The 18,916-nt window shown below is 40.8% G+C and overlaps 1 protein-coding gene across 1 annotated transcript in view; it reads right to left on the bottom strand.

Annotated features, from left to right (window-relative positions):
• The window catches only part of LOC123971410 (cytoplasmic FMR1-interacting protein 1 homolog), a 1,205,200-nt gene extending 1,187,052 nt beyond the window's left edge, over positions 1–18,148 (bottom strand). Inside the window, exons 1-19 of the mRNA XM_046050210.1 lie at positions 17,901–18,148; positions 12,407–12,527; positions 11,295–11,384; positions 10,694–10,771; positions 10,224–10,325; positions 9,958–10,139; positions 9,138–9,234; positions 8,636–8,764; positions 8,428–8,532; positions 7,329–7,420; positions 6,510–6,627; positions 5,817–5,939; positions 5,452–5,577; positions 5,207–5,373; positions 4,227–4,374; positions 3,121–3,274; positions 2,595–2,751; positions 1,310–1,406; positions 1,005–1,081 (exon numbers count right to left, since the gene is read on the bottom strand). Coding sequence (XP_045906166.1) covers positions 1,005–1,081; positions 1,310–1,406; positions 2,595–2,751; positions 3,121–3,274; positions 4,227–4,374; positions 5,207–5,373; positions 5,452–5,577; positions 5,817–5,939; positions 6,510–6,627; positions 7,329–7,420; positions 8,428–8,532; positions 8,636–8,764; positions 9,138–9,234; positions 9,958–10,139; positions 10,224–10,325; positions 10,694–10,771; positions 11,295–11,384; positions 12,407–12,523 — 2,159 coding nt within the window. The 5' untranslated portion in view covers positions 12,524–12,527; positions 17,901–18,148. The remainder of the gene's footprint in view (positions 1–1,004; positions 1,082–1,309; positions 1,407–2,594; positions 2,752–3,120; positions 3,275–4,226; positions 4,375–5,206; positions 5,374–5,451; positions 5,578–5,816; positions 5,940–6,509; positions 6,628–7,328; positions 7,421–8,427; positions 8,533–8,635; positions 8,765–9,137; positions 9,235–9,957; positions 10,140–10,223; positions 10,326–10,693; positions 10,772–11,294; positions 11,385–12,406; positions 12,528–17,900) is intronic.
• Between the last annotated feature and the right edge of the window lie 768 nt (positions 18,149–18,916).

Raw genomic sequence — 18,916 nt, 5'->3', positions numbered from 1 at the left:
TTGGTGGATGGAGCGAGACATGATGTCCCAGATGTGCTCAATTGGATTCAGGTCTGGGGAACGGGCGGGCCCGTCCATAGCATCAATGCCTTCCTCTTACAGGAACTGCTGACACACTCCAGCCACATGAGGTCTAGCATTGTGTTGCATTAGGAGGAACCCAGGGCCAACCGCACCAGCATACGGTCTCACAAGGGGTCTGAGGATCTCATCTCGGTACCTAATGGCAGTCAGGCTACCTCTGGCGAGCACATGGAGGGCTGTGCGGCCCCCCCAAAGAAATGCCACCCCACACCATTACTGACCCACCGCCAAACCGGAGGATCATGCTGGAGGATGTTGCAGGCAGCAGAACGTTCTCCACGGCGTCTCCAGACTCTGTCACGTCTGTCACATGTGCTCAGTGCGAACCTGCTTTCATCTGTGAAGAGCACAGGGCGCCAGTGGCGAATTTGCCAATCTTGGTGTTCTCTGGCAAATGCCAAACGTCCTGCACGGTGTTGGGCTGTAAGCACAACCCCCACCTGTGGACGTCGGGCCCTCATACCACCCTCATGGAGTCAGTTTCTGACCGTTTGAGCAGACACATGCACATTTGTGGCCTGCTGGAGGTCATTTTGCAGGGCTCTGGCAGTGCTTTATTTTTTTTAGCAGTGTATATCAACTCTTATTTCTGTACTTTTAGCCAACTATTGTGACCATTTATATATCCATTCATTTTAGTCCATTATCTAAACTGGCTATCCATCACTTTCAACTAACAACCTGTTCATCTATTACTTTTGGCTAACTATTTAAGGTAATTATTTGAACTTTTAGATAACTATTTTCTATTCTCCACAAGCTTGCTAACAAGTTTTCATGAACTCTTAGAGGCAACACTTAGCTTTAAAATGTTATAACTGACTCAGGTTGTACTAATATGTACAGTAATAAACCCAACACATCCTTACTAAAGGAACAGCATGAAAAAGGAAAAAGAAGTGTACAGATATTTCACCTACCTTCCTGCTAGAATCTTATAGTAGGCAAATATCTGATCAGCCAGCTTGTAGACAAACTGATCAAAGCACAAGTTCACCTGAAATAACAAAACAGATTCAAATGAACATATAGCTAGGTTTGAGAATACATGTTTCAATCTGTGACACCATCAAAACAGGGAAGAACTGACATTAAACCCAATTATTATTATTTGCATGAATTTGCATGAATTTGTTCGTGCACAACTGTTATGGAAAGGGGACACTGTGTTGTTGCTTCTCTATCACATCAAATCATCCTGTACATACACCAGATATTTTATTACCTCAGCCTCTATTTCATCATAGAGGAACTGCTTCTTGAATTTGGTCAGGGCGTAGTGTGCACTGTCGTTGTACAAGTCCAGGGGATACAGCACATACCTGAAGGTGAAAAAAGTTTAATTCCAATGTACCTTCGGGAAGTAGATGTCCCCCCTACAAGTGCTACACTATGAATTTATGCAACAACATAAATACAGACAGATACTGGAATATGGCAACTTTTTAAAAAGAAGGAAAGAAAAAAAAACAGCGAGACCTCCATATTGGTTCATATAGTGCTGGAAATGAAAAAGTGTCAATAATTATATTTGTTAGATCCAATAAATCCAGTCCTGATGACCATTTCACAGGTTTAGGGAAATGTGTGTTCTGTTTTCAGTCAGAAATGTGATGGAAAACTTCTTCTCTTCTAACTTAATTAAGTGTACTGCACAGCTTCTCTGCCAAAGTGCTCAACATCAATATCCAAATTTATTTGGGTTTCATAGAACAATTACTGTCAGTATTAAATAGCTATATGGTTGAAATGCAGACTTTCTTTTAGCAAGTTCAGGTTAATAGTTGAAGAATTACAGCACTTATGATTCATGCTGGTTGATGTGCTTAACGGCTTATGTAAAACCTGCCTCCTATCAACATAATCCTGCAGCAAAGATTTAAAACAGACATGAGAACATTTACGGTTAATCCCGGTATTTAGAAATTTTATCCAGAATCCTTTTTGAAACCATAAGACAAGAACAAATAACCACTGACATTGCTGAATGCCTCTGGCCAGTCACACCACTGATAATCTCACACAGCCATAACCAAATTTTGTGCTTCAATTATGACAAGACAAAGACACAGTGTGGCACTTCCAAACATCAAATTATACTATGGAGTACTTGTTTGTTCCATAAGGAAACACACAAAAGGGTAAAATTTCTGGACATTGGCATTTTTAAACCCATAGCAGCTTTTCAATATCCAAAAAGTGTCATTAACCCAAAATTAAAGAACATCCCGGTTACAGGAAATGCTCTATGCATCCATCTAGTTTTCCACTGCTGGATGGATGATTCACATGCAGATTTAAATATTTGTGCAGAGCTAATACAAGCTAATGAAAATCTCACAGGAAGACAATGATATTGTCTAAATAAATAGAGCACCAGCTACAAAGGATGCATTCAGGGACAGTACTGAGTGGAGGTCACCCACATTTAGGAAGCACTCAGAGCCACACCCCACAATCAAAGTTAATCTTGTCACAGAAAACAAAAAGACACTGTAAGCTATCCTTACTCCATCATGGATGCTTCCTTTGTCTCCAGGATGTGGTCAGTGAGGATCCAGGGCATGGACATCTCGATGGGAAACTGGATCCTGCGGCCCATTGTGAGCTCCAGGAAGAACTCCCTGAACCAGAGCTGGGAAAGGTCACAACACTGCTGCAAGGTCTCTGCATAGAGAAAGAGTACAGAAGGATTGGTTTTATTAGAGAGCCTGCAGTTACACAGCATGCACAGTAGGGCTGAACAATCAATAGAAATAATAAAATATACAAATGGCAGGAGCTACAATTTTTGGATGAAGGTAAAATGTGTTAAAACATATAATTATTAATGAAGCAGCGTGGTACTACAGAGATACCCCGGCCTACAAATTATAGTCTCCAGGCAGCGAACACGCTTGTCAATCACACTAAAATGTGACTTGTATCACAATATTTGTCAAAATAATGGCAATATGATTTTTTTCATTCATTTTGTCATTCAGCCCTAATGTAAAGGGCTCAGAAAAGCTACGGGTCATGCTGTTGTTTTTTTACCACTAAAGTTCAGCAGATGGGTGTAAAAGAAAGACTCGCGGTGAAACTTCTCAATGTCCAGGATAGTGGGTCCTTCCAGACTGCTGCGCAGAGTCTTCTTAGACCCACTTTTGTCAGCAACGAGAGACTCCAGCATAGTCCTCACCATGTAGAGCTGCAGATAAAGAAAAGAAGCAGAGGGAACCACATTTGATGATTCATTGGGAGGAAGTAAAATCTTATTAGTGTCAGCAACCTGGTGGTTTTATTAGCACCTGCAAACACCACACATCTTCATATACTCTTATTCTAATGTCATTATAGGTGGATGGCCTGTCGGATAAAAGCTCTTCTCTCTGCGTTGCCTCCTACATGTCACAGAATAGGATCTCATTAAAAAGAAATTACTAGTAATGTGAATTTTCCTCTTGTTTCTTTCGGGCTTTTCCATCATTGCAAAGGGAGGCTGCAGTACATTTTCCTTTTGATCTTCACTCAAAGTACACTACAAGCAAACCTCATTGGACAACAGTTTCTTAGACCCATTTTCATCTCTATCATTTAGTAATCTAAACACAGGAGTGGTGCAGAAACATGTTGATTTCATACATACACAAACGGTGATTGTTTAGCTGAGCTTTATAGTCCTGCACCTGGAAAACAGATTAGTTCTTGGAAGTGAGCTGTAAGCTGATACATCTGTGTGGTTTACGCAACATAGCGGATGCTTCTTCAAAATGACAATATGTGCGATACATAATTGCACAGATGATTACTATTCAGCACTGTAATATATGAACTTAAGTAGAGCCGCTCAAGTGCGCTCTGAGTGATAAGGATTATTCATTGTCACTCATAAATGAAGTGGAGTGGTTTATAAGGCAGAGCAGCCCTGCCTGAGACCTTCTCAGCTCATATTATCTACCTTATCCAGGGGTGATTCAACTTTGACGTGACGTGTTGCAAACCTGCTCAAAAAGCTCAAATCCGAAGTGCTACAGGGGCACTGTGAGCTTCATACGTCTGATTAATGTCGACTTTCGGCACCCCGGGTCAAAGTGTGTAAGACTTTGAAGGTGTGGGAAAGGATAACGAGAGGAAAAGTTAAATTGACTGTCAGCAGAGACCTGTGTACTGGAGGGCCCCACTGCACGACGAGGAACCTTGATGTCAAAGCCACCCTTCGGATCTTTTTCTCCACGGAGGGCAGGGTCGTTTGGCGGCTCCCGGCCGGTCTCCCAGTCACACACTGTCTTCCGGATGGCCTGGAGGACACTGCAGTGAAAGGGCAATTCAAAAAACTGAGTGAGTTTTCCCATCAACCGTTGGCGTGGGAGTCTATGCATGAGTACAGACAATTACACACACTGTAATTGCTGCATACAGCTTCCCTTGTGAAATATGAATGTGATAAAGCACACAGAAAATATTGTTGCTGTGACCAATTTGCTGGAGGGCCTTAACAACTCAGCAGGGTTCGATTCATTATACACCACAGACATTTCTAAGGGAGCAGATCTACAGGAGTTTAATGGAGCATTCAGGGACATCTGCAGGGAAACAGATTCACCACAACATCCAAAAATGACTATACCTTTAATACCCATATGGTTTTAAAGCATTTGTCCATTCAGGTTTCAAGTTACATTTATTTGTTATTCTACAACACAGGGCTGCACAATTAAATGAAGGTTGTAGACCACATTCAAACACACAGAATGAATATACATTTATTCAAAATTAAAACAGAATTCTCTCTCTCTCTCTCTCTCCATGGCAAACATTAGCATTCGTTTGGAGTTGTGTTTCTGTCCACCTGACCAATGTCAGCCCAATATTCACTCTCATTTTAGCTCCGTTTCTGGTCTCCACTGGCTCCTGAGGGAAATATCTGGCACTTCAGCTGCTAAATGCTCCACTTGTGTTCACCATCAAGGTGCTAACTTTAACAGTCTGCTATTTTTTGTTGGATGCGAGCATACAGTGGAGGGCTTTTAGAGCGACTCCCTGACTGACTTTTGGGCAATATTAACAGAATAATACTTGTGTGTGCGTTGAGATGTGAATGCGATTACTGGAGTCATTTCGACTGCGGTGCGAACCGTACCTCTGGACGACGTTTTTCTTCTTCTTGATGGCCTGCCGCAGCGGGTCACGCAGAGTGATTTGAGCAAAGTCCTGCAGAGCTGAGTAGATGGTGTGACGGATGGCGTGATTAAACACACTCTCCATACGTCCCATCAACACCTGCAGTCCCTTTATCATTGCCATCACCTGTCAGAAGCACAACATTTTAATCAGTGACGAGACTGTTAGTAGTGGAAAAAAAAGGGGAGTGAAGTCACAACTGACCTCCACAAGAGCAAACTTCTCCTCGCTTGTGTAGTTGTATCTGGTGGCGCGCTCATACTCCTCAGCGTTGTCAGGGCACTCCTTGTTGGAGTACTTGTCGGTTGGATGAACCAGTTTCCAGGAGTACTGTGGGGAAAGTCAGTGAATTTAAAAGATGTGACAAGACAAAAAAAAATAAAAAATCAACACCAACCATAAATCAATCAGGGAGTAATGTGCTATCCATTAAAGCCGCTACCAGTACAATATTCTAATATATATATCTCTATCTATCTATCTATCTATCTATATCAGGTCTCAACTATATCTCAACAAAAACCATTCACTCCATGTATTTTCTTTTCCCGTAATTTGTGCTTCCTCACCACTTCCATGACGTGAGCGCTCCATTGGGAGAGCAGCTGCATGCCCTGAAGAGCCAAGTCAAACAGCTTCCTGTATTCAGAATCAGTCTTTTGGGCTTCCTGACGCCCTGATCCGGTCACCACCTACGTGGACACAAATGAACACACTAACACACCACGAACAGAACACTGAATGGGCACGCAATAAAATGCTGACTTACAGCACATGTTGGTGAGACGAATTTGAAAAGAATTGGTTCAGACTGGTCAGCGACTTAATGAAACGCACGGAGTGAAAAAACCCCAGAGACGATTGCGCCATACAGGAAGTGACCATTCTGATTACTTTCCCATTTCTGTAATTCACAAGTCTGCAATTCTGATCCGCAAGTCAATTGGTTAAATTTCCATCTGAACCACACTGAATAGTGACTCCTGAAAATCCACTGGGACAAGACATCTGCTGAAAAGCTTGTTACATCACAGCTGGAGACTCAAATATCCATCACATAAGAGGGTGGGGGTGGGGGGGGGTGTACTTCCCCCCCACATCTGAGGTTAAAAGTGAACGTATGCATGTAATGTACAAAGCCACTCACAGCAGTATCAGTATGTGCTCGCCTCAAAGGTAATCTAACACCCTGCTGATGACCAGTCTTCACCAGCTGCATACCTGAGTGTCTCACTTGAAGCCCCATAGAATTACGTACTAACCTCGCTGTTGCTATAGCGAGCCAGCTCCGAGATGAAGCGCATATGATCCTCACGGATTTGAATCATCTGCTCACAGATGTTGTACTGGGGGCTGCTGGATATAGACGTGCAAGTCCACCTAGAGGGCAAGTGAGAGGGCAGAGAAGCAGAGGGAGGAATACAGGGATGGACTCTTGTTAAGAAAGAATAAAGACATTCCAACGAGAAAAACAAAAATCGTTACACTTAAGATTATAATTTAATTCTGTTATTTATTTGACAGTCACCAGCAACAGTGGTTATACAAAGTATGCTACAGTATGCCATTATATCAGTTCTCAAAGAAAAACCTTTTAAGTTAAGTGTATGTGACATTTAAAGAATAAGGCTGGCTTATTTCTTATTGACAAAAATCTTTACTTGTATTTGAGCAACATTTCTTAACAAGTGAAATTTAAATTTTAACCTGATGATGGTGCTACATAAAAAAGTTAAGGTGTTGATATAATTCAGTCAGGACCAAAGTGATGTTTGTGAGCGGTTTTTAAAATGTCATTAGCTCTACATCATAATGCTCCAAATTGCACCTCAACAACGTAAAATTATTCATAGGCAAGTGGTGTAATGGTGGGAACAACGGAATGAGCCAGTGTTACAACTGCAGGAGGCATTAGGGTCAAAAACCATACAAGCAGAAGGACAACCTCACCCTGACAGCAGTGACAACGTTTAACAAAACACCACTCTTTACATCTTCACACTCCATACTTTCATCCTTTTCACATGGCTAAATAATTTTTTACCCTAGTTTCATACAAAGAGGGCACTTTCTCCTCTCACCTGGATTTGTTCTCTTCAAAATGAGCACTGGTCTTGATGTAACGGGACAACTCAATCTGCATGTCACCGAACAGAGGGACCACCTGGAGTTGCTGAGAACACCAAGAACACAGAGATTTGCATGATTAATTCCATATCAAACAGCGGAGGGCCAGACCAGATCAATTGTCTTGCTGAAAAGATACAAATGACCAAAAGGAAGAGCGCAAACAGCCCACTGTGGAAAAATGGTAATTCTAGTTGCCAAAGCAGAAAACGTTTGAATGGACTGTTTAAGTGAAAAAGTCCAAATGAAAATACCAAAAAATATATACAACCATTCGCAATCATTATATGTAAAAGCAGGTTATCTTCAGTAATTTTCTCGTGTAATTTTACAATAATGTCCATTAAGAGAACATGCATTGTAATTAAAATGTATATTTTAGCAGAAATGATTAGTCAATTAATCAATTAGTTGATCGACAAAAGAATAACAGCCAATTATTTAACTGTTTATGCTATTTCTTTAAGCAAAAATACCAAACTTTTCCTTGTTCCATTCCCACTACCATGTGAGTATTTGCTGTTTCCTCTACGTTTTACGTCATTGTAAATTTAAGATATTTGGTTTTGGGGGCATTTTTCACAGTTTCCTGACAATTAATTGGCCAAATAATTGGCAGAATAATCAATTTGTTACAGTCATATTCAGCATAACGTTACAGTGGATACAAGAACAGCTTAATCACTCATTAATCAGATTTTCAGAAGTTCTCCAAAAGGAAAAATTAGGAGCAACAGTTAATAGCGAGGGATGAAGTCACTTCACAGCCACCATACATGGGTACACCCTGCGGTTACTAAATGTTCATACGCAGCAATGATAATCAAAGACCCCACCTGGAAATTATAATGACTTGTGAAGCATGGACATTGTGCTACTACTACTTGACCTCCCTAGCTGCATTTTGCCTTCTTCGGTATTGCTTCACTTCTTACATTATGATATCTTGTTATCTTTGGTTGACTTTGTTTTTTAAAAAAGTAAACAAATGAAGTCAATTACAATAAAACATGATAAAATGTCAATATCTGCCACATGCATACACTCCCATACCTTGAAAAACTTGTCGATCTTGGTCAGGTTAATTCTTTTCTTGGCATCCAGTTTATAGATGTTGCTACTGTTTCCATCCATGAGGTACAAGCCAAACCCCATTACCTAGGAAGTGGAACAGTGCTGTGATAAGCAAGATGTCCATTACTGTCACTGGAACTCAAAAGCAATTGGTGACCTATCTACACCTGCACACACAGGTCCTTACTTTGAGCAGCATGTGTTTCTCAGTGGGAGTGAGGTACATCTTGTTCTCATAGTAATCAACACACAGGTTGACAATGTCTGCCAGCAGCTCCTCGTACCCATTAATCACTTCCAACTGCTGCTGCAAAGACTGGCAGGCCGCACAGAACAGATGAATGAATATTCACTTAATCATGCATTAATTTCACTTTAGTCTTAAAAGGCTCATCTCATTGCTAAACAGTATGTACATTCTGATAAAAGCAAGGCAAGAAAACACAGAGCATATCACTCTGTGGCTTGGGCTTTACTCCTCACCAAATTGCACTGTGACATATTTTTCCAACATGTTCTTTCACTGACTGGCTTTTTTAAACATTTTACAGCTTGGAAATCTATTAAATGTCGTGTGTTTTTGCAGATGTTCCTGACCTTCCTGTAATAAGCTCAAGAAAATAGCAGCTGTTGAGAACGTTTTCTCATAATAATGTTGACTGAACAGTTTTGATGCACATCTGACCAACCTGAGTGATTTTGTTGTGGTTTGCCAGGAACATGGACAGGTTCTGAGACTCCTGGATGGATGAAGGCTCAGACATTTTTCTGAGGAACTGGGCAGCTCTGGGCGAAGGCAGGAAACAGATTTTATTTTAATTTAGAGGGACATGAGGTGTCATAACTCAATTAAACCTGAATACACAGACATGACACCCACATGTGACTTACACTTCGTCCATCTCAAATAAACCGCTTAGAAATCATAGAAAAAAGTAATCCAGCGGGAGTGAGGGGAACTGATAATAGCTACTTTGGCCTACTTTTAATGCTACCAGTCTGGAGAAATCCAAACAAACTGGGGCTCTGGTTGTAGCCTACAGCTGATTCACTGAATCACTGGCAGCATTATACTTCCTGTTTACAACCACTAAATTATGGCAACTGTGCTTACAAAGCTTACAGCAACAAATTTAATGTAACAATAACAGTTACAAAATCCATTAATATAGAGAATGTCCCTGCATCATGATTATTACATCGCTGGAACACTCAATGTCTTCTAGCCATTCATATACAGATAGTTTCCATTTTCTCTGTGTTAAAAACCTGGACATTTACATGCATATATATAAAAAAAAAAAAAAGTCAAAGGGGTGGGTTGGTGAGGCCTTCAGTGTCAGACTTTGAAACCCCCCTGGTGTAACACATGCGGCTTAAGTGTGAGTGTGAATAAGAACACAGAGCGGTCTTCATGGAAGCTGACTGATGCTGACTGATGCTGCCATCTAGTGTCCGTTGTGTTAATGTGACAGTATGTGCAGTGTTGCCTTCAGTGTTCCTGAATACCGTTTGTAGGCAGAGTGGTCGTTCTTGACGCTGCATTTCATGTTTTTCAGCTCATCCAGCACGGCAAACATGTTGATGAACTTCCCGAGGGTTAGCAGGTACGCCTCGGAGACAAAGTCTTTTCTGCGCTCGGTGTGACACAGGCGACGGACTTCGCCACAGAAGCGGTCGATGGCTGTACGCTAGATGAGAGAAAGAGGAGGGGAAAGATTGGGTTTTTGCCACTTGGCCAGCCTACATGGAGCTGAATGGAGAGTGGAAATTACCTGGAAGTACATGAAATTCATCAGCTTGGTGACTTCTGGCTCCAGGACCTCCACGGTCTTCTCATAGATCTCCACTCTGTTGGGCTGTTCGTTGCATTTCACCTACGAGAGAAAAAGACAAACAAGTGAAACAAAGTGAAACCCCGGGAAGTTGTTGCTCACCGAGATTAACATACAAGTTTAGAGCCGCAACTGACAATTATTTGAAAGGAACATATTCAAATTGCGCATTTGTCCCACAGACAGTATAAATCCCAAAGATATTCAATTAACAGTGATGTTAACTGAAGACTAGACTAAAACTTTATAACCTGGAATATTGGTGATTTTGACATGGAAAATGTCTGAAATTATTAACAGATTTTCAAAATAGTTGCCATTTAATTTTCTGTGAACACATTAACTGACTAATCGTGTCTCCGTATGATAATATAAATAAGTCTTGGGAACACCAGACACAAAGCGATTACCTGTGGTATTGCACGTGAGCAGCTCCTCCAGGTGTAGAGCATGATGGCATACTCCTGCCCCTCCTCCAACATCTCATTCTGATTCAAAACACAAAACCAGTCAGTTACATCGATAACTGAAATGTGTGTGTATATTATATTTTACACACACACACACTTTCCAGACTAAATCAAGAAACAAAACAATACACATACAATACATAAGGACTAAAATGTGCATGCACCATTGCTTCTTTTGTAAGCAGTGAGTAGTTGGGAGTTGCAAACCAGCCCTGCCTCCATACAAAGTGCTGTTTCATTCAGACCGCGAGCAATTATCCCTCACTAATTAGACACAAAGCCCTACTATTCCTGTTAAGAGATGGTCCAAAGCATGCGTTTGTCCAGGGGCCATTTGCTTCTGGGCCTGGATCCTAGGAGCTCCGTGCTATACAATGCCAAATGCGCTGGTGGGTTAAGTCCCTTACCAGATCCAGAGCCCTTGACCCCATTCTGGTGAATTTATTTTTCCCACTAAGTCATCACTGAGGTGAGAGAGAACTGACACTAAAAATAAAGCGCTGATAGGTGATTTCCAAGAGATGTGACCCTCCTACTGTACCATGCTGGAGTGGACTGTGGCCTGCTCAATGTATCTGGCGATGCCGGTGACAAATGCATTGCGGTCCTCAAAGTTGGTGTTGAAGTTGGGCTGTGGGAAGATGGGGAACGTATGTTTAGAAAAAAAGAGACATTGGTATAGATGTCAGGCAGAAGTAGTAACCACTGCAGAGGTAATTTGATTTCTCTTCTCAGTGTTTCCCATGAATTGTATTCACATGTGTGGCCTACCCAAGTAGACTGGCCTTACACAAATCATTTTATATTTCTCCAGTTCTACATCATTTCAAAATTTTGCATGGGAAAATAAAAGTGTTCACTAATCAAACAGTTGACAGGAAAGATGCATTCAGGTGCTATCATTAGTGAGCTGCATGTAATGCTGTTTTGCAGCCTCCCACAATTAAATCTCCGTTTCTTTTTCATCTTATGTAACACAGAAAATAGATTATATTGCAATCATGTTTCCAATGAACAACAACTCGAAAATCAATATGTTCACTTACTATACCATCGGAACTCCCAACAGGGAGCTCAGGTGGACTACCGATATGGGAAATTAGCAGTTCTAAAGTAACTGTAACAGCTTATTCCTATTACATTAATTTTATAAGGGACTATAAACTGTGTATTTTTGTTTGTTATGTAAATGTATTATTTTATTATTGGGGAGGGGGATGGTGGTAGATAAGGTAGATGAGCATAAAATGAGGGAGGAAGTTAGAGATGGAGGGGAAAAAAGACAAAGGAAATTAAATTTACTAATATAACATGTAGTCATTGTGACAAATTTGTTCAGAAAAGGAACATGTGCTACAGGTTATAAGTGTGTAAATGTATTATTAGTAATAATTTTATTTTGCTGGTTTCATTCATTATTTATCTCTTATTCTATGTAAATGCAACACATGATGTGTTTCCATGTCTTCTCACCCCCTACAAGAGAAATAATCCAGAAAATATGTTCACTGGTGGCCATCAAAATGACTGTATCTAAAGTAAATTTGTAAGGGGAACTGTGACCGGACATAATCATAAAATAATTGAATGCCGCAGAGGAAATGTAGCCTTATCACACCGTATAGAAGATTAGTGAAGTAGATCAGGACTGACCTGAAACATGACTGAGGACGGGAGGGGCTCAATGCATGGCTGCTGGTCCGGGAGCGGCAGCTCCTCCAGCAGGTCCACATTGGAGAGGGCATCCTCTAAAGTCACTGTGGACGCCATGTTGCTGAAAAGGACAAGAAGAAGAATTTTTATAACTTTTGTAAAGAAACGCAGGACCTTATCGAACACAATGCGGCCTTGCAGACAGATTTCTTACTTAACTGTGGCTGTACAGTTGATTTGACAACCCAGCAACAGCATAGAGGAGGATGGACTAGGAAAACTAAACTGAAATTCATCCTAAAAAGGCCCACAATGCCCAACTAACTAGTAAGCTGATGCAGCTGCAGACAGAGCACCTTTGGCTCTGATCACCCCCTTCCGATGAAGCTTCAAAGAGTGCATTAGGTTCCCCTTTGTGCAAACACCTATCAGGCCGCACATTGCTTCCAGCCTCAGTATCAAACAAAAACTTCAGTGCTGAATCATGGCTTCTGCACTGCTAAAAACAAACACACCTAATGTCTGTTTGCTTTTGCTTATCATTAATCTTGAACATGCATTCAACAGGCTATTTTAGATGTGGAATAATGCTGCTATTTCAGAGTGTGATGTTGTCGACTCACTGTTTTGCTCTTAGTAGTGTATTTGTAAGTGGCGTGGTATGCTTTGGTTTGCATTCTCACGCTGCTGCTGACTGCTGACTTTCGGACGTCACGGACACTGAACAATCAAAAAACCTATTGCAATCAGAATTGACAGAGAGTCCAACAATCCACAGCGACAAACCACCAACACAAAAGCCTGGCCGTCGTTGCGTGCACAGGCCCAGGGTCAGAGGAGGTCACCGGCCTCCTGCTCTGTAGATGGAAGTACAGCACAGAGCACAAAGAGGACAGGGTCCGTATAATTTTAAGGACTGCTGCAGGGTGCTGACATTTTAGGGGGCTCGTATTACACGCAGTCACCTTTATGTCTTTGTCAGCCCTTATAAGATGCTCAACACCTGAATGGCTGATGGTGATAAAACCTGTCTGAGTACAGTGAGTTTGAAATTTGTTCTTGCAGATACAGAGCCAGAGTCCCACCCCTCGGGCTCATGCCATTTGTAGCTGTTAAATGCCAACAAAATATTCATCCGTCCACCATTTCATCGTCAGCCAGAAGGGGACCTGTGACGTTGCCTCCCTGTACTATGAGCTCGTTTTATTTTCCTTCAAAATATTATTGTTATTCACTGTGCAGGCGTTATGCAAAGCAGGCAGAGGACATGGATGGCTAATGCAAGCCCAGACATGCACTCCACAAGGATTTCTACAAAGCCTGTGCACAGTGACCGGCATCAGACTACAAAAAAAAAACCTTGGCTGGTGGTTATGGTAGCATTAAGACTTTTTTTTAAAACTTTAAATATTGTATGTTCCAATTAGTTACTTTTTAAGATATCTGAAAGGCACTTCTTGGTAAAGTAGGCTTCATTGTTACATATTTATATTTCTGAAAATTTTTGCAAAGTACAAGTAATGAAAAGCACTTTAAGGTCGTACCGTGTATCTTTAGATGGCATTGATTAGCACTTAAGCTAGAGGAGTAGTTTGATTTCACTTCAGTTCACACGCTCATGCTCTGAAAAACAGCATCACAGCCCTGACAAATTGATTTGTCGCCTCATAAATGTATAAAAAAGCCGGTCAGTTCCTCCGTTTGGACTGTGACACGCGTTCTATGTTTCAGCTCCGTACAGTACAATAAACTTGAAATGACACAATGGCTGAGCGGTTTAACAGCATGTGAGAATGTTCATTTTCTGTGCCGCTGGTTGAAAAGTACAGTTCACACTGTTGACACTCAAATCAAAGCTGAAAGTCAGCACCTCATAGTTGTTTTATTTCAGATCAAATGTGCGGGAGTACAGAGCCAGCAAAACTAAAATTGTATTACTACTTAGAGACTGCACTGTGAGCCATGTAAAAAGTAATTAGTAAGTTGCCATTTTTATAATGCATATGGAATTAGAGCTACAATGCCAACATATACAACACAATAACAAATGTTATTCAACTGTACAGGGAGTAAAAATAGGTGTGGTTAGTTGCGAAACATAGTTTCTGATAGATGAGGAAGTCAGATGGGAAATGTCATCTATGTAAAGCAGTCTCACTAATGATTCAGCCAAATGGCTTTTTTTAGTTTGCCAAACTGAACTGCAAACAGTCCAGTAAGCAGCGTACCAGTGCAGAACAGGGAAGTATAAATCCCAGACAGTATGAGCATGTGATGCAAGGTCTACTTAAAGGCAGGGAAGGACTGACACTGAACAGGCTGACGTCCAAGAAACTGAAAGTAACCAATAAAAAAGGACACACACACACAGTTCTGCATTTCAAAAAAATACATTTTTGTACTTGAAACTGTTCATATGGATATTAGAGAAAATGAAAAAAACATGAAGTAGCTGGGACAAATGTTCTAACTATAGCAAGTACAACTACTGTTAAGTCTATTGGTCAAACTTATTTTAACTTTGGGGAGAAACAATGTCCATTACTTAAAAAAAAAAAAAATAAAGGAACCTTGGTAGCTTTTGCTTTAGTGCACAGTTCCTGTTATGAGTGCAGCATCCTCTTAGAAGAGGCAGACAACGGACACATTAGGAAAGTCATGCCTCTTCAAGCATTCATTTAGCCTGCCAGGTTGTTGGCCATTACGCCCACAGCTGAAGTGGCACACCATGTGTTTGCAGGGCTCCCTCTGTAATTACACAGTAAGGAGCTTAAAACCAGCCTCAAGCAGGTAACCTAGGTGTGCCAAGCAGCGGGCAAACACAAGGCACTGCCACGTAATCAGTAATAATAATGGTTAATAAATCGTTCACTTAAAGCTTCTTAGCTCTTTATGAGATCCCACTAAAGACTGAGAACAATTAAAATTACATCAGCCGAGAGACAACATGTCAAGAAATAAACAAAAAGAACTAGAAGTAGTGGAAAAATAGGAGATAGTCACTCTAAAAACAGAGTGCAGTGAGGTCTATGGAGTATCTACATCAGTAGGCTAGTTCCCGACCCAGGATGCTTCAGTATTTGCCAAGAGGTACAGTACATGGAACAATTTTAGCTCAGCTAATTTAAAACATATATTAGGTACAATTGAGAGTGTGTTTTGCAATTTAACAAGTGAGCAGAAAGGTCGAAACAGTCACCTAAAAGTATGGTGGAAATAGTTAGCTTAAAGTAATGAATAAATGGTTAAAACAGTTAGCTAAAATAATCAATACATGCTTGAAATTGCCCCAAACTGTGACAGTTAAATTGTATTTAAAAGCTATTGTAACATTTAACAGTGTTAAAAAACACAACAATTTTAAAATCACTTCAAATGAACACATATTTGCGTTCATCTGAGAGGGCTGTAGGGGTGTACAAAAATAGTTGGGAACAACTGATCAAAATATTGTTGTTTTTCTATGCTGTGAGCACCACAAGTGAATTTCCATTCACCTCCATTGTGGAATAGCAGCACAAATGTTAAAGACAGAAATCTCAAAACCGCTGCCGATAAAACTGAAACTATATGCATATACCCTGCCCAGTACCTTTTATGTGAACTGACCTTTTAAGCTAGTAACTGTGTGCAAACAGCAGCAGAAATATTCATCTGTGGTACGATACAGTTTTCACTGTTGACTAATGCCAATGCCTCATGCCCAATAGAGCATATGAAACATTTACCAGCAGATCACACTTCAAACTTTTCACATCTGAAGATGGGGAGGAAGCCACCATTTCTCTAAAGTGAGAAACAGATGCAACAACAGTAATCTATGCCCTGCAGAACACGTACCATGGGCATTTCCTTAAAGATGGCAAACAGAAAACATGAACAAAATAGTCACAATGGAAGGGGCTTCGTGTGACATTATCAGGAACTGTTTTGCATCAAACCCTGTCAGTCTGAAGGAAGTTTTCGACTGAGGTGTGAAAAAAAAAAACTTTGACACTTATTTTGCAGAATATCACACCACAGTTACCACTTATCAATGCAAAATGAATCTCATTTTTCTCAGTTTTTATATCAGTCAGTCCACACAAAAAAAGTTAATTTGTCCAAAACATAAGGTGCACACTTTATTGAAAGACTTCCTGACTGCTCAGTGGTGTGTAGACTAAATCAAGTGCTCACCAGAAAGACTTATAAAAGTATTATCTTGAACCCAACAGCATGAAAAATGCAAATAAATGTATGAGACGTCCAAATGAGGATCATCGTGTCTATGCAGCCTGGGTTTGGTTTGTCTTTATCATTTTCTCATAAGCATAAATCACTGTTCAATAAATGCAAGCAAAAGCTGAAAGACATGGTCCAACAGACATTTCTTGAATTTCAAGTCTGTTCAGTAAAATACAGAAGACCTTTCAAAGATTTCCAAACAGGCACATAACCAACCATGCAAAACAGAGATTTTATTTTAGCCTTCTTAAGAGCTTAAACAAATCTACATCCTCTCAAACTTGATCAGTAGAGCACAACAGTGGGTAATGTAAACCCACTGCTAGGTTTCAGTGGCTTCACCGCGGTATTATATACAGCACACTGAAGAATTACCTTTAAATACGAATTTCAACCACAGGTAGAAAAAAAAACAACACTTTCACCATATTTGCACCTTACAAAAGAAGACTAAAAGTAATGCAGCAGTGATTCAAGTGAAAGACTCCTCCTCTCACTGTAAGACAACACGTTTCCAGGTTTGATGGACACTCGACACAGCAGCTGCCATAATGCCCCTCTAAAGGGACACTATAGTCTTGACACATAGTAACTAGAAAGATATTTCCCTAAATATTTACATGAGGCTGACTGAACGGGTGGAGTGAATGACTGGGCAGTGAATGCAACATCAGGAGTGTGGGGAATACACTCTGGTTCCTGAACACAACAGCTGTCCTACTGTAAGGAGTCATTCAGTTTCATGTTGTACACTCACCGACAGATCGTTAGCCCAATTAATAGCCGTTAACTTTGACTTTTTTAATAGTTACTTCTATCCTGCTGTGGCTATCACACCTGACAGACACACACTCCAACTTAAATTTAGTGAGAACTTCTTCTACAATAACTTCAGAGCGAGAAAACCTTTGATAATAGTGAACTTTTGATGTTTAGCGGGGGGAAAATTCCTGGACGTCCTGCCTGCAACATGTAAGTTAGGCAGTAATGGCTGTTATCCTCGCTCCGTGCCGTGGCCTGAGATTAGTCACACCTCGGGCCTGTGAGCCAGGAAAATGGCTTTGCCTTGCAACAAGCTGTTAACGTTAACCCCCTCAAGCTAATAACTCTGAGGTCTATTTGAAATAAGTGTCTTTTATCGGACACTGCGTTAGGAAGGCTACACCCAACCCAACGCCGTTCAACGTTTTCCCACCGTGGGTTAGTTAACTTAGCTGGAAATACACACGCTCTGAAACCAACTTCGCGATCAATCATTCCTACTCACCCGGAGTTGTTGGTTGGCGAGAAAAACGTGTGCGTTTATTAAGCGGACTACAGCGCCATTTAATCGGAAAATTGATCCCTCTGGCGACTTGGAAGTCTTCAATCCAGAACTTTTTCTGTCGTCGGCCAGAGGAATCCTTCCTCGGTCGGTGTTATTATCATGGGCGGGGGAGAGAAGCAGGGCAGGGAGTTCCTGTCCCTCAAACAGGGAAACTCAACAGGAAACTCCGCTCAGAGCTGCGGTGCTAGCCTCCTCCACTAGGGCAGGGAAGCAGAGGATGAAAGGTGAAGTCAAAGGAATGTACAGTAAGAACCCGCCCGAGGGTATGGAGGGTGATTAGTGCCACCACCGCCACAGCATGAGGCACGAGTTTGACTTCCTGCAACATCTTGAATGAAACTATATAAGTATTTTCAAGTTTTGTGTAAATTGTAATAATAAAACAATAAATAACACTAATAAAAAAATATTCTGTCCACACTGCAAGGTATAACTGTTAATGTAATTTTACCTCCCTGGCTAATACATTCAGACAGATACATTTACACCCAGTCTTTGGGTTTGGGAGAAAACCTTTGCATACTCAAGAAACTCACAATAGTAAAAAAAAAAACAAGTTAAAAATGTAAACTTAAAACACCATACAGCTGATTGGCCGGGACTTTCTTGGTGCCTGCAAGACAACAGTGCTACCCACTGATCCACTTAGCTACCCTCAATGAACTGAGGCTAATAGGATAAGTCTAATCTCCCCCTTGAACCATAAATAGTGAATGGGGGAAAAAAAGGCAACATTGTCCGGAAGGAATAAACAACTACGTTGTATACATTTAGCTAAGGTTGTTCATTTTAAGCCATAGAGCAATGCAGCTAGTGCAGTGAGGCATAGCAATTTGCCACTATGAAAAGTCTTTAGGTATGCTTGTAACTGAGGCCCCTTTGGAACAATTAATTAATTTCATTCTGCTAAAAATATCTAAAACTACAGTATAAAATATACATACATATCTCTAAAA

Source organism: Micropterus dolomieu, linkage group LG05 (genome assembly GCF_021292245.1).
Source record: "Micropterus dolomieu isolate WLL.071019.BEF.003 ecotype Adirondacks linkage group LG05, ASM2129224v1, whole genome shotgun sequence".
NCBI classification, from domain to species: Eukaryota; Metazoa; Chordata; class Actinopteri; order Centrarchiformes; family Centrarchidae; genus Micropterus; species Micropterus dolomieu.
The sequence above is the reverse complement of the archived record's forward strand: the minus strand, read 5'-3'. Positions and strand labels throughout refer to the sequence as shown.